The sequence below is a fragment of the Thermobia domestica genome, chromosome 2 (assembly GCF_964235325.1).
Source record: "Thermobia domestica chromosome 2, izTheDome1.hap1.1, whole genome shotgun sequence".
Classification (NCBI taxonomy): Eukaryota; Metazoa; Arthropoda; class Insecta; order Zygentoma; family Lepismatidae; genus Thermobia; species Thermobia domestica.
Window position 1 is genome coordinate 266,626,175 of NC_137455.1, and position 16,991 is coordinate 266,643,165.

General features: G+C 35.0%; 1 protein-coding gene and 1 long non-coding RNA gene across 3 annotated transcripts in view; one reads left to right on the plus strand and one right to left on the minus strand.

Annotated features, from left to right (window-relative positions):
- LOC145679811 (uncharacterized) overlaps positions 1-16,991 on the minus strand; it is a 180,888-nt gene that overhangs the window by 109,678 nt on the left and 54,219 nt on the right. The window lies entirely within an intron of this gene.
- The window catches only part of Mat1 (CDK-activating kinase assembly factor), a 59,574-nt gene that overhangs the window by 25,248 nt on the left and 17,335 nt on the right, over positions 1-16,991 (plus strand). For both annotated transcript variants that reach the window (XM_081748664.1, XM_081748663.1), the window contains exons 3-4: positions 2,463-2,595; positions 13,983-14,302. In XM_081748664.1, the coding sequence (XP_081604790.1) occupies positions 2,472-2,595; positions 13,983-14,302 (444 nt within the window). In that variant the 5' untranslated portion in view covers positions 2,463-2,471. The remainder of the gene's footprint in view (positions 1-2,462; positions 2,596-13,982; positions 14,303-16,991) is intronic.

Consider the following 16,991-nt stretch of genomic DNA (forward strand, 5'->3'; position numbering starts at 1 on the left):
AGAAAAGCAAGTTTTGGTTTCTATCTTCTCTGTATACCGCACTTGCAAAGTGATTGTACTTGAAGTATTTTACAAGACTGATTTATGTTTCTTTATATTAGGAGACAATAACTACACGTGACTAACAAGTAAGTTTAATACTGAACTGAACAACTCTATGTAAGAACACGTGTCTCACCTAAATGTTCTGTTTCTAGTCGCATCTTCATAAGATGCGTTATGCAAAAGATGTCGAAAAAGAAAGAAAGAGTTTATATAACAAAACAACTGGTTTAAACCACAAACCCTGGTTTAAGCCAAACTGATTTACTACGTAAATCTCTCAACCGTGGGGGCGCGGTGGCTCAGTGGTAGAGCGTTCACCTCTGGTGCTTGGGGTCCCGGGTTCGATCCCAGCCCCCGCCAAGTGAACTTTGTGGTGGACAAACACCGTGCTCGTGGGTTTTCTCGGGGTTCTCCCGTTTCCTCCCACTTTCTTCATTCCACCATTTCACTCATCTCTCATCATCACCGTCTCCTTTAGCCTAACCGGCATAACCGTGGGACGTAAAACTCAAAGATTTCATTTCATTTTTCTCTCAACCGTGATCGGGAGCACAGTGGCTTAGTAGTGAAGCACTCCCTTTCTTGCGTAGGATCCTAGTTTTCATCCAAGGTCATGTGTCTTTTATGCTTATCACTATCATGTCGGTTCTCTTCGGATACTTCATTTTCTTTTCCACTTAAACAATTTCGTCTCCATTTCTTTCTTCGTCCTCAATTCCCCGGACAATCTGATCGCTGAGGGACGTCATCGCTCATACGTCACAGGCTAGTATGGCTATAGATGCAGAAAATCCAGAAATTTAATTCCTGAGCTTAAGCTTAAAATAAATTCCGTCAATTTATTTCATTGCCATTGACTTCTGTTTGTCATTTATCACCCTGAGACTGCAAGCCAATTTTGAGACGACTCATTTCGTAGGACCAAACACATCATTACACTTATTGCTTCAGACTTGTTGTAACTGAGTACAGTTATTACCTCCATATGAGTAAATTGGTTGTTTGAGTGGAGTTCTAACAAATTCTGAGACAATGTACAATATTACGGTTTTATCAAGATGGTTTTCTACCACTTAGTGTATGGTAGTAAGTAACTTGTGAACACAGTATAGTATAGCTTAAAAATCTGATTGAGATGTGTAAGACGCATAGTTCAGTTATTGTGAAATATCTGCACTATCAGAGAACGATATGAAGATCGGGTTACTTTATTTATGATAGGAGCAGAACATAGTTATGCAGAACTCCCCTTACTAACAAACTTCTAAGATGGCAGAATGGTACATTTTTCGTTGTGTATACGTTAGATACTGAAAATCGTTAGAACAGATTAAGGATTGAGAAGAGCGTGGGTGCGGTACTTTTCACTTTACTTAGCAGATGACTGTTCATTCTTACTTGAAATCTGTCACCGTGAAAGTTCATAACTGATTTTCGAACATATTATAAGTAGTGTGTAGTCACAAATGGTTTACACATTTACAATCAAGTAAAAAAAGTGACCATCTGTTGCACAACACTCAAATCGCGTACGTGATTTGTCTCGTGAAAATGTCTGTAACCAGAGATAATTCAGTCAGCACAGGTCATGTTGACTGTTTTGTCGATTGTTGTTGCTATCATTAAGCTCGGATTTCAACTTAGGTGATTGTTTTTGTTTGAAAGAGGAAATATTCTTACTTCTAAATAAATTAAAAATGCGTTTTTGTGCTCTTTCGTCATATTATAAAACCCATGAAAACTTATGGAAATGGTACTCAATTTGAAAAGGTTATACATCGCAATGGAGGTTATGTTGAATGTACCAAAATAAAATATATTGTCGGGAAAGTCCAATTCGATACTTTGGTACGCCATATATATATATATATTCATTTATAAATCAGATAGACTTAAAATAGCAAACCAAGGAGCCGGACGTTAACGAAGCAGTGGTGACAGGTACATCACTTACGGTTTCATGACTACTGGTACGCTTCCATCACTTCTCTGTACTTATTTCACACTTCATCCCATTCTTTTACTCTTTCCCTGCGTAACTGAGCATAAAGGCAGGATCTGACTTTCAGTTGGCAAGTTGGAAAAACGACTGATGTCTTCTCATGAACCAGCCTGTTACAGTTGCAAATATAATTATTCTTGGTTGGTAAATAAAGTTGTAGCTCGAAGTGTTATTGTTGTAATAACATATGCATCGTTTATTTACTTATGTAGGTGAATAAACACAGCGGAAATCGAAAATTCATCTGTAGAAAAAAATAAATGGTTTAAATTAGAACAATAAACATTTTTTGTTAAAATATACTTTTATTATTTTTGGGTACAGTTAAAATATGGAATAGTTGATAAGCAGTCTTTTCCATGTAGATTTACTCGTATATTTAATTTTTTCTTCTTCTGTTACTTTCTATTTGTAGGTGTGAAAAATGGATGATCAGGTGTGTCCTCGGTGTAAAACTACTAAATATCGGAATCCTTCGTTGAAACTTATGGTTAACAACTGTGGACATCCATTATGTGAAAGCTGTGTAGATCTATTGTTTCTAAAAGGTATGTATGTAGTTACTTCGCAGCACATTAAGCGTGTTTTCTGTACCCACTATCGTACCGATAAGAATAAAAAGTTTATACACATGTTTTAGATTTATTTTAATAAGAATTTTAGGTACAACTCTTAATTTATCGTTGAATCCCTCAGATTAAATTGATCTATATCTTTCGAGTTCGACTATACGATACTTTTTTATGTTATTGTAATCAAATAAAACAAAAAGGCGGCTAAATCAGTCATAGAAGCCATAATAATTCCTTTTGTAAAAGTAATGAAAGGAGAAGGAAAGAAAACTCGTATCAGTTTGATGTTTCATTGAGTAAAATTTGTGCCTCGAATGTTGAGTAGATTTATATGTAGTTTTTTTTTTTTTTTTTTTTCTTAATATAATGTCCAATCACCCAAAGTAAAACTAGCTCCTTAAGACCTTCCCCAAATAAACTCTTAAGAAATGTTTATTATTCATCTATTATTTACGGCATTTGCTCATTTTGTTATGTCTTCTATCCACCTTTTTACGTTATTAAAATTCTGAAAACGCATACTATGTAAGGATTTCCTCTATAAAATAAAATGAAGTCTTTCAATTTTACGTCCCACTTCTATGCTGTGTAAGCTAAAGGAGGGTGTGATGAGAATGAATGAAATGATGGAATGAAGAAAGTGTGAGGAAACGAGAGATCTCCGAGAAAACTCATGCACAAAGTATATGTTCACCATAAAGCCCACATGGCGTGAACTGGGATCGTACCAGAGTTAAACACTCTACCATTGAATTACCACGACTCCCGATTTTTTCTATAGTATGTTTATTGTAGTTAAATTTTGCAATGTTGGTAAATAGTTTTACATGACGCATTATGTGCAGGCTTGGATAAAGGCGTGTATACTCGCGACCACATCTGTGTCTGTTTCTCTCCCCTCCTCCCTGTTGGAAAAGTCTCGGGCAGTATACGGACAAAATCTTACGGCCAAAACATTGCCGTCCAAAATCCGCCGCGGGGCAAACATCATATGGCCAAAACCTTGAAGGCCAAAATCTTACTCAGCTGAAGTCCGCCGCCCGAAATCTCGGGGACCAATATCTCGCCTGGCCGAAAGCTCTTAGGCCAAAACTAGAAACTAGAAACGCAAAATATTGACTGGTTTATAGATGAATGGATAAATAATCGTCACTCACCGTCCATAAGAATATTATACCAGGTATTATCATCGTAAAATAAATTACAATCAGGAAAAATCTTTTCCGTCGAATCTATTATTTGTTGAGCATGAACTGCAAATCCTGACATCAGTTTAAAATTTATGCCAGAAATCTATCTCATAAATAAGTTAAGCACATGACTCCTCATTAAAAATAAGTGGAAATGTTATCAGCATTTTGAAGAATTTCGTTTTTAAGGGGAAGCTAAAAGAATATAGTTGTATAGGGGATAATTCATTTATGTTAAGATTGTGTTGTATGTCAAAGACAGTTCGTAAATATTTTTGAGTCTGTTAGGTCAATGTTTTACCTACATCTGATGATAAGTATATTGTATCTTTTAGAAGGAAATCAAGGTTAAAGTAACAATATAATTGTGTTGCATAACTCTGTCACCAGGTAGCATGAAATGTACTGTATTGTGTATAGTTTAAAATTGACAGTTCAGTTACATTTTTATTCAAGCATTGCCAATAATGCGCACTGACTGCAATGTGACTTTCGTCAATGTTAATGAAACATTTCTCTTTTCATGTGGTAAAGGTATTTATTAATTTTTGTATAAACAAAAACTGTACTTCGCCAGGAGGCGGGGTGGCTCAGTGGTAGAGAGTTCACCTCCGGTGCGTGCGGTCCCTGGTTTGATCCCAGCTCGCGCCGTGTGGACTTTGTGGTGGACAAATACCGTGCTCGTGGGTTTTCTCTGGGTTCTCCCGTTTCCTCCCACTTTCTTCATTCCACCATTTCATTGATTTCTCATAATCACCGTCACCTTTAGCCTAACTGGTATAATCGTGGGACGTAAAACTCAAGATTTCATTTCATTTCATTTTTGTACTCCGCCAAATATACATGAAACATGATACACGCTGTGTTGCCAAACGTCAATCACAAATAACAGTGTCGCGGAAAAAAGCTCACCGACGAAAAAAGTTACCATAAATAATAAAATAAATAGTGATTACTGATAATTACACTAAATAATCAGTACGGCGCTACAAAAGGACTGGAGAGTCGGAAAAAAAAAAAAACTCGTGATGGGAAATCTCTCCGACGACTTTTGTAGATAACACTTGAACATTTCAAGAATATATCGTATGTTAGACATACATTAGCATGTCAAACAAATATACGAGTTTCTTTTTTCTGCATAATGGAGAGTACACAGTTCATAATACCCTATGTATATTAAACATAATTAAAACTATGGCAGCATAGCTTTGTCGAAAGAGTACATAGTACGGAATTTGAAATTACAACTGCCATACACAAATTGCAATACAATACATAATTTGAATTGCACAAATTGCAACTGTACTTCACAGTACACTGTTTACATTAAACATAGTTGAAATCACGCTATTGCAGCATAACTTTGTCGAAGTAATACTTGTCGAATGAATTTGAAACACACAAATTGGAATACAATAAACAATTTGAATTGCGCAATTTGCAACTTCAGAAATTAAAACCTGACAGAATAGCCAATAGCTCGCAAAAAAGTTTTGTATATCCCTTTCATCATCTATAATTTCTCTGCAGAGAAACAGTAATGTTTGACCTAGTATTCTATGTTCCCTTTTTTGACGTTTTCCTGGAAAAGTTCCTAATTGATGCTAGAGATGGCTGTACTGGGTACAGCTTCATCCTTTCTAATGTTGCTGAGAGTCTTCCAGAAGAATCGTGGACGAGTTCGAGTTCCATTGACGAGTTCGGAAAATCTGCGATTCCATCCTTCACTTAAATTATTTGCCCTTTCTGTCCCCTTCGTATACGTTCCACGTTTCCTTAGGGAACAGATGAGGGCACCTCTTGAATCTGGAAACAAGGCCTGTGTTGGTGTGAGATGTAATGTGTTTTAAGGTACTACTAGTGAACGTTCTATCAAAATAAAATAATAAATCGTGCAAGGTTAGTGGGAAAATTTTATCTCAAAATGCTTCAGTTTCTCATCTGTGCTGAAGAGTAACATCCTATTCTCCTATTCTCTGCTTGGTGCGTACCATTACCATACAGCAAAAGCTCACACTCTTCATCTGAAAGAGTAAAAGCTAAGATAAGTTCCAGTGTATCATAAAGATAAGTACACAACTTGAACATTTAGGAAAAAAAAGTATAATACGTCTTTATACTCCATTTACCATTTGAAACAGTGTGATCTAAGATTAATATGAGAAATATTGAATGCAACAAATGAATTAAATAATTAAATCTAATGAAAACCGAATAAGAGAATTTTAAAATTGTGCCTAATAATAAATCAGCAGTTGTTTGGAATTCTTTCGGGATAAGTTTTCAACGTTGCTTTGTGATGCCTCGCTTCACTGTTTTCCAAACTTGGAAATGTCGCCCTTTCAATATCTGGTACTGTGTATAGTGCCTGCCTGTGCAATCAACTGTCGGAGCTTTTTCAAATGTCGTTGTTGCTTTTAGATTTATATCTTGGCGTATTCTTGGTATTACAGAACCTAAACGATTTGCAGAATGCTTGTGTTCCACTGCTGTTGAACCTTTTTTCAATGATGCAGTTTTGTGTATATATATATATACATATACACAATAAAATTTCTCAGGTACATTATTGAAACAAAAATCTTCAAAAAATCAAAAGTATAATGCCCAACGTAAGAAGGCATAGTGTGATACAGGTTTAAGAAATAACAAAAATACATAAAATACTTCCTTACGTCCATATTTGTTGAAAGAGTTCCCTTGCAGTTTCCTACCCTTTGCTTATGCCCAACAGATGTAATCTTTCCCTTTCCTCACCACATATTTGTAACCATCATAGACTAATTCCTTTTTCCCTTTTGCGTCTGTTATTTCCATTCTTTTGTCCTGCACTTCCTAACACTACGCCTCTTGAAATTATGTATACTTTCCTTAATTTATTGTAGATATTATAGTGTTAGACTAAAGGGATGTAAGACAATGTAAAAACACGCTCAGCAATTTTAACTATCATTCTACATACAGATTTCTGTAATTCCTAAATTTCCTTTAAGCTTCCAAGCTTTCGACTCTTCCCTTGAGTCTTGGTCACGGAGGTTGAAACCAGAAAGAAGAAGAATAGAAACATCAAGGAATAAAAATGGCCAAATCAACTTAGGAACTGGGTTGTACGGAAACACTTGTCAAGTACATCATCGATCAACGGATGAAGATGATGCAAACTAAAATTTGGCGAAGTCAATTTGTGCGCCTTTCTTGTTCCTTGGTGGAAGGTTGCTAACTTATAATTTTTATTGTCATGCCAGTTACCGCCTCCCATTCGCTACTCAACCATCCCTTGTCTAAACCTCTATTTAGAATTGGTGTAGATAAAATAATAATAAAATACTGTAAATTGATTCATTAAGTGGAAAGTCCCTTGAAGCTCTTCACAAAAAAGTAAGTTGCTAAAGTAAGCTATGAACAATCAGATCATCTTATCTTATCTTTAAAAAAAAAAATTCTACTTTACCACATTGTTTCAAATGCTTCATTACGCTCTTCTAAATACCAGTATTTTAGTTATATCATAACCAAATAATAAATTTATCCTAATGTTTCAAAACACATGGTTGGAACTAAGTTATAATCCAGTACTGATTTGCCAGGAGCTTACGACAAAACCTAGTCCTCTCTGTTTATCTAGCGGCTAGCGCTCGCGCCTTTGGTCCATGTAGTCCCAGTTCGTTCCCCTGTGGGAGAGCATTGAATGCATTAGGGTGGTTCGAATTTCACCTCAAATTGTAGGCCCACGTAACCTCGATTGATAGGAAATGGTATGCTAAACTTGAACAAACAGCAATGACAAAGCCTCAGACATGATGGGTTCCATGTTATCTACCAAGAGTCGTAGGAAGTAGTTTGGTTTCATGGAAAGAGTTCGCATGAGTCAATTTATTCAAATGGCATAACTAAAGCTGTACAGGAGCTTAGTTAAACAACTTCATTTCAACATCCTAATTTTTGAAGACTGTTACAGAAAGTACCTAGTGAATCGTGACGTATCGCTTTAAAATTTCGAAAATATAGCCCCTCACTTTCAGTGTTCTGTATTTCTTTAGTATCAAAGATTGATATATAAGGTGTTGAAATATGTCAAACATGAAATACAATATAAGCTCTCCTATGATCTAGAGACCAGCTCGTGCACCTTTGAAATACATGATCTCGGATTCGACTTCCTGTAGGAGAGCATTGAATTTGAACTCATTACGGGAATTGGGATCCCACTTTAAACTATAAGTCCACTTCCATATAACCTTTGTGCAATACAGGATGTTTCAAAACAACACTGACAACGTTTGGAAGGTGATTCCTGACAGCAAGAGAAGACAAAAAGTATAGACCGACCTGGATGCACAAATGCTTCCTTTCGGAGTTATAGGCTGCCGAAAACATGAACTTTAAAGGTCCATAGCTCCAAAACTATGGAACCTATCGTAGTCGGGTCAGGACTTGATTTAGGAACTAGTATGTGTCCTATCCAATCCATGTTTCAGAATCCTGTGGCACTTCCGCAACAATTTTTATAAAGGTAGTTGGTGAGTGCTTCAAAGTATATGACCGTAGCCGAACTGCCTCTATAAAAATTGTTGTGTGAGTACCTTAGGATTCTGAAACATGTATGTTTGGATAGCGCACATATTGGTTCCTAAGTGAAGTCTTGACTACGGTAGGTCCCATAATTTTGGAGCTAGCGACCTTTAAAGTTTATTTTTTCATGTTTTCGGCGGCCTATAACTCCGAAAGGAAGCATTTGTGCACCCAAGTTTGTCTATACTTTTCGTGTTATTTTGGTGTTAGGAATCACCTCCCAAACGTTGTCGTTGTTGTTTTGAAATACCCTGTATATATGTAATACTAAAACGGGAGGTAGGAGATTCCTACCACTTTTGGTATAAATAGAAGGATAAGGATAAAGATGAAATTCATTTTTAGGACGTGAATCCGTACCAAAAATAATTTCTCCCAACGTTTCTAAACGTGCATACCAAACTTTGAAAAGCTCTCAAATATTTAGAAATTTTGCAGGAGAAATATGTTGCAAAAGAAGAAAAATTATTGCCTAAATATGCAAGAAAACTTCACTCTTCCGGAGGGAAATGCAATTTCTAGTTTTTTTTTTTTTTTTTTTTTTTTTAAATTTATTTATTTAATGGACGTTGTGTGTTCCATTATCAGGGGAAACACTGAACCGTTAGGTAGTATCTTCCTCGGACTGGAATTTTATCATATCATATTTTGATTGAACGTTTATCCTGTAGGTGAAGAGGAGTTCAAAATTTCTGCCAAAAATACCACGAATTAGGAAGATAAAACTTGGAATGTAAACTTATTACAAATAAGCGAACGTGTATCCCAGCGTTTTCGAAAATTCTGTTTTTAAGAGAGGAAGAGGCCTTTTTTTCCAAATTCAGATCAACATTGTCTGTATCATTATCATGGAAAAACAGCTGATTCATTTGAACTGAATTTTCTGTCTACTCTACTGTACTGTACTGTACTGTACTGTAAGTATTTGAGAACAAGATCCTGAGACGAATATTCGGACCCAAGAGGAACGGGAATGGGAAATGGCGGAAACTTCATAACGAGGAACTACATAATTTATATGGTTTACCCAACATTGTTAGGGTCGTCAAGTCTAGGAGGCTTAGGTGGGCGGGTCATGTAGCTAGAATGGAAGAAAATAGAAACGCTTTCAAAGTCTTGACTGGAAGACCAATCGGAAAACGACCCTTCCTTAGGAAGACCTAGGCGCAGATGGAAATGACAATATTAAGATGGATCTCGCAGAGATTGGAATACAAAGTAGAAACTGGATGCAGTTAGCTAAGGATAGAAGTCAGTGGAGGACTTTTGTGAACGCGGCATTGAACTTCCGGGTTCCATAGGCCATAGAGTTAGTTAGTTCTACTGTGCTCAGATTTGTTTTAAAAGTTACAGAAAGTGTTCCCTGTGTTAGAGTTGATAGTTTCTGTCCGTTATGAAGTCTGTCCATGTCTTATCGTAGATATACTTAAAATAAAGGATCTGTGCCGTAATAATACATATATTTTTTCTCGAGACAAAAAAAAGAAAAAAAGAAAGAGCCTGTTATTGAGAAATGTGCGTTAACGAAGGTTTAACTGTTAATATTTATGTATGCGACAATATTTTAAACAGTCTGCAGTAAAGAAATCATTATGGCGAGATTTCGTATGGTGAGGCCAGGCGAGATTTTGATCCGAGAGGGTTTGGGCGGTGATGTTTTGACCAGACAAGATTGCGGACCCTGAGTTTCTGGCTCCAACGGTTTATCCAAATTTCTGCTATGTCATGTAAGTAGGGAGATTGTGGCAATAATTCCCAACTCATATGACTTATTGCATGTTATTATTTACTTAAAGATGCTCATACACATTAAGCAATGAAAAGAATCTCTTACCTTTATAGCCACTAAAGACTTACTATTATATAATTTCGACACTTGCTGGTTTCTTCTTCAGTAGTGCATATCGTGTTACGTACCAGACTTTCAAGGGAGTCTCATGTGTCTTGCAGGAGTTAAAGAGACGGTAATCATCGAAGAAACAAATACTCAAGGTATATAGAAAACTTAGGTCAGTTTCTGCACTTGACCTCAATAACTCAGAACAATGTGAAGAACCATTTCAATATATACCAAATCACATATTAAACAAATTAAACACTTAGTCCTTTCCATGAAAACATGTATCCACAAGGACGTCAAATGGATAGTCATGTAAAAATATCCTTTTACGATTTTATAGCATCTTTTAAAATGATTTGAACGATAAGATCATTTCAATAGCGTTAAAGTTCTATCGACGTTTAAAATTGTATTGAAATACTTTCGATCACACCCTCAAGTTTTTGGCATGGTCATAGTAGTTCGAAATTTTTCCGCCATGTGACAAAAGGCAAGAGTTGCAAGTCTGAGACTACTGAGTTGCAAAATGACTGCCTGTGGCACAGATAAAGCATTTTGCGTCCGCCAGTTTCATGTTAGTCGGTCTGTTGTGAGTGTTAATGTGACTTTCGCACAAAATTCGGTGCAGAGCCACGATCAAAGAACCCTATTCGCAAGTGATACCAACGATTCAGACAACAGCGTGCATTTGCAATGGAAAATCGTCTGGTAGGCTTTCCACATCTGAGGCCTCCATGATTCCGAACTGATGTATGGAGGATAACAAAAAGGAGGGCTCACATTGAGCATTTGTTAGCTACTGTATTGTAATTTTTACTATTGAAACGTGGACAGTTAGAGTGCTTATGTGTAAACTTCTAAGTAATTTGCACAATTAATGAAAAGATGTATATATATATATATATATATATATATATATACAGGGTGCGAATTGGCGGGGGGGATGCCAGGGATTCCCCCCCTGACAAAAATCTTTCCCACCCTGGAGAAGAAAAATTTTATCCCTGGCAGGGATAACTTTTCCCCCTCTGGATTATTTTTAAATGGACATGAAGATAAGATAGAAAAAGGGAACAATTCTTACTTTGCGTAGCGAACCTAAATATTACTTGAGTGAAAATTTATGAAAGATCTCACATCTCAACTGTTTTGTACTTGTTAGTAAATATATATATATATATATATATATAATGTGTGGGGGGGAGGACTGGGTGCGCATATAGGTGAAATTCATCCCCCTCTGGGAAAATTTTTCAATTCGCACACTGTATATATATATATATATATATATATATATATATATATATATATATATATATGGAGTTGAAATTGTTTAAATCATTTTGAAATACCCTGTATATAGTTGGAAATTAATTATCTGCGAAAATAATTAATAACCTTGTGAATACTGTTTTCTTGAAAAGTGGCTAAGTGCAAAAAGTGGCAGTACACGCCAAGTCAGATGACTCGAGTCTTTTATGTGACAGTCATGATCGTATGCTGATGTAGATGTTTTCTTTTTTTCTATTCTGCTCCTGTTTTCTTTTACTACTACTACTACTACTGTTATTATATTATTATTTTTTAAAAAAAATGTTAATACTTGCTTGAATAGCTTAAAGGTTTTAAATATATTTGTGAAATGCCATTAATTATGTTATCAGTTTTTATTTGTATGTGATATTTTTTCTGTACATTTTTATTGGTTATATCTTCCTTTATTACTTTAATTTCGTAAAACAAGTTTTCGTCATACTGCTGTAGAAAGATAGTAAATAGCTGATAATATTGTGTATTCAAATAAAAAGTAATTAAAAATTTGTTGTGTTAATAACTGAATAAATTAAATAATTGTTCTGTGAATGTGAATGCAAATGTCATTTAAACTTTTGAGTTGATGAACACATCTTCTGATTGAACCCTTTTCATTATAGTATTTCATAATCAATTCTAAGGTACGCTTTATAACAGCCATGTGTAACAACCGGCCTTCGGACCTCTCCCGGCCCACTGAGCATTTTAATCCGGCCCGCTTGACTCGTTGTTGAAAATGAATGTCTTATGTAATCTCTCAAATCGAGCTAAAAGTTTTTTCTTGGATAACTGATGTCCGCCTTGAAAATATCCTTCGCGTTGAAACATCCAGTGTAGAGTGTACCACCGTACATTGGCAGACTGGTCAAGTGTTCTATTATTTTACATAAATGTAAATAAATGGATTTTTCTGCTTTTCTTTAGTAAGTAAATATTTTGTTTAACGTTATAACAGTTTTTATGTTCCTCTGATATTAGTGTATGACGAACTGTTTTATAAATTGAATATGGCTATTCAATTCTTGAGAAAAATGTTGTACATTGTCTCGTATTGCCCTCGACGCCAGTAAGTCCTCGGTGGTTGGCCCACTCTTTGTTCCAACTTACACATGCCTTCTTTACAAAGTTGTATTTTATTATTATTATTATTATTATTATTATTATTATTATTATTATTAGTGATAGGAATTATTAGTGTTCGTTGCATGTGCATTTTTATACATTGCATGTTTAGTTTGCAAGGATTGCGATAAACTAGTGGGAACAATTCGAGGAATCCTATTCGACTGTGACTATAGATCAAGAGAGAGCTGTTATATATTGTTTGGATGCTGTAGCAGCCGTTACATCCAATTCTCGCAAACGATCATTTGGAGTGAAGGCTTTAAAATGAACATTTCTGTGTGCACTGCAAAATACATCCAAACATGTACATGACTATAACAACTACCTTGGACCACTGTCCGGGTACACGTGCCAAGGTTTCTGCGCACTCACACAGAAAAAGTTAGAAACTTAGGAGATTTGATTTGATTTTCAGTTTAGCATTCTTTTCAGCAACAAGGCTATATGAAATGTGGACCTACAGCTTAACGTAGTATCCGAACCACATGAGCTCCTGGGAGGAGTCAAACCCGGATCTCCCACGCCAAAGACTAGAAATGTAGAAGAGTTAAAGTACATTTGTAATGGTATATTGAAGTAGTCATTCTACGTCACGTTAAGTCCCACTGTTAGTGTACCCACGAACTCATGATTTCTTGCGTCCGGATTTCAGAAGACCGAATGAAAATTTACATTCGGATTTCAGACTTGCTACCAGTAAGTTGTATGTGTTCTGTCGTAATCCACTTTCTCACGTTACATTGGTAACTGAAGTGTTGGATAGGTGTATGTGGAAAACTGTTGGCGAGATCATTATTTCCGTTCGTTGAGAATTAGTTTCTTGAGGTATAGATTGCTTCCGAAACTGGAGCAAATCTTCCACATCACAGCTAATGTAATCTGCACGAGATTTATGGAGCAGCAGGACATTTTATTGTTTTTACTAGCAAAAACTATTCTGGTGACCGTATCAGATGGATCCCACATATTTGGAGACGTGCAGAATATGAGAGGCAATTATGTTGAATAGGTGTAAATGTACAATATGTTTAAAATCCTCTGGCCATCTTTCTGAAATGGCACATAAATGGAGTTGAAACAAACAAATAAGTGTCTTTTGCCTTTTTCAGATCTGGATTTGGAACCGAAATATTAAAATGTCCTATGTACGGTTTTAACAATGCGACTTTTGAAAGAAAGGTGAATGGCAGTATTTTATATGATTGTCCAAGCATCGTAACTAATTTATATACTAATGTTGCTACTACTTAATTGTCACTTCTCATATTTGATCTTTTGTGTCTGGAAAATATTCTTATTTCCAGTATGGTTTATTCCAGGTTCAGGTGCGTGCCCTGAGTGCAATGTGCCACTTCGAAGAAATAATTTTCGAGAAAAGATGTTCGAAGATCCCACTGTTGAGAAAGAAGTGGATATACGGAAAAGAATCTTAAGGGATTTCAATAAGAAGGAAGAAGATTTTTCTACTTTGAAGGAATATAATGACTATTTGGAAGAAGTGGAGACAATAATATTTAATTTAACCTACAATATCGATATTATTAATACGAATAAGAGAATTGACCAATACAAAAGAGAAAACAGGGAGATAATTTTGAGAAATAAGGCGAAATTAAGTCGGGAGGAAATGGAACTGGAGGTGTGTAACAATGATCTTCATTGCGTATTTTCTCCTCATCCTTACCCTTTCCAGTCATTGTGTGCTCGTAAATTTACATTTTACTGTCTTGTGTTTTGCTTTGTCTTGTTCTGATTGATTTTAAATGTTTAGAAAATTAATATTTATTTTATAAAGTTTAATTAAAAAAATATTGAAGAGTTTATTTTGTAGCGTTTATTAAACATCGGCTTTTTCTCTACCTTTAATAACGTTTCACGTCTGCGTTTTAGTTACTTTTTCTATTTACTGAGTTATTGTTTCGAAATACTGACAGATATTGAATATGCTGTAATGTCAATGGAAAATAATTAATATGAATTGAGCTTATTCAATAATTAAACAAGTGTAGAATGCCAACATTACTGAAATTGAACTTCAGTGAACCTAAATTTTATATCATCACTTTGCTTTCCACAGATATTCGTGACAACTAATTTAGCTGAAGTTAAGCTCAATTGGAGAAGTGTATTTGATTGAAAATTTCATCTGTATTAATAATGGATGTGAGCGGGCTATTTAAGTAAATCTTCTGTATTGTTATTTAAGTATTTGACGATGAATGTTGTGTTACGGTGAAGGTATTTCAGCTTTATAGACTGTTTCGCCGATATTCAGGCATTTTTTTAAACGACATTTTTATGGAATTGTTCTGGGAAGTTTGAGGATATCTTGAATTCCATTTTATCATTGATCAAAATTTGTTAGATGTTGATGAAATCTCTTTGAAACGTAACATTCAGTTCGCAGTTATTATTTAAATAAAATTCAATCTTTGTGATGTTGCACATTTAAAACTATTATACAATTAGACATTGCAAAACCATTCTCAGGAATTGTAACTATCATTCTACTTATAGGTTTCTGTAATTTCTGAATATTTAAATTTCCAAAGCTTTCGACTCTCCCCTGGAGTCTTGTTCACGGAGGTTAAAGATAGGAAGAAAAAGAACAGAAATATCATTCCTTAATGTTTTTGATCCTTTTCTTCCTGTTTTTAATCTCTGTGACCAAGACTCCAGGGGGAGAGTCAAAAGCTCTGGAAATTTAAAGATTTAGAAATTACAGAAGCCTGTAAGTAGAATGATATGATACAATTATTTTTGTCGTTGATCACATACATTCTTGCTATATGCCAGAGCAAGGTATAAACTAGCACGCTTGGTCCGTTCTTCTTCAGCAGAAGAAAACACGTGGTTGCAAAGAGACCGTGTTCTATCAATAACTTTTCTGACCGGTTTGTCTGCTCAGGGATATTTGTAGTAGTTCTACACGAAATATTCCAAACTAAAAGAATATTTCGTGTTCATCGCCTTTGCTACAGAATCTATGGGAGTTTTTAGCCAAGAATCTAGGGAATTCCTAAAGAAAATTGAGCCGAAATTAAATCTCAAGACGGGGGATCCGAGAAGTGCACAATTTTTATTTCAGCGCAGTAGTTTAGCAATTCAGCGAGGTTACATTTTAAGTTCCTTGCCTTCTTTTAAAATGGGAGATTTTTTTTTTTTTTTTTTTTACTTGAAATAAACCGGAATTTATTATTGTTTCATTGTTATACATAATTTTATATTTAAAAACGGAACAATCAAATATCACTATAATTTGCAGTTTAATTCAAATTTATAGTATTAACCATTTTCTTAATCTTTTATTATAATAAAATATTTCTTGTGTTATAAACAAAAAATAATAAAAAAATGTTAATAAAAAAAGTAATTGATGTGCGTGTCTTTTTAGTCTCTTTAAGTATACGTAGTGAATCTTGCAACGAATGTGTAAAAAAAAAAAAAAAAAAAAAAAAAAAAAAAGCGTGAGTGAAATTGTTTGGGACTAACTTTGACACTATTTGTGAAAACGTGTTTCAAAATCGTATTTGAGAGTACTTGAATATATTTTTGGTTCTTTAGTGCAAAGTATGGCTTAGAAACAGCACAGAAATTTCCCTCCAACCTAAGCTAGGAATGAAAAAGTAACCATTATTATTATTATTATTTCAAATTGTTTTACTTTCGCAAAATAGCAATGTGTTTTCCTACATTAATTACGGTATTTATTTCTTAGTTTTTGAACATTTTTGAAAATGTTGAAATTAATATTTTATTATTGTTATTAATTTCAAGTTTACGTTAATTATTATCGGTAATCCTATCTTGGAGAAGTAGAGCTCTTAAATTCTTTTTTGGTTCGTCGTTTGTTTCCAGTTTAATGTTTCTTAACAGCACCGAGGCTAATGAGACGTGGATCTGCAGCTTTACCTAGGAATCAGAACTATATGAGTGTGCTGAATCGAATGTGAATCTCCAGTGTCGAGTCTGTTTCTAAAGTACTAAAATCAAACTATTTTGTAAAATTGCTATCGTATTAAAATGTAAAGACATTATATTAGGCCTGCCTACGGTTAAATCATAAAATTTTAACATTCTTTTAATGCAAAGTTCATCCTGTCAGCTGCTGCTGATTCCTATGTAACAACATCCCTCAAAAATGACACACCATAGTTGGTTCAAGACTGCTTCTACTTTATCTTCCCACTATTATTTGTGCTTACAAGTGTCAGTCCAGCTCTTTACAAAAGATGTGTCGTGCTCATTTGCAGGGATAAATATGTATCCGACAACACCGTGGAACAAGGAGAACAAGTGGCTTAGAGGGGAGAGAATAATGACGACCC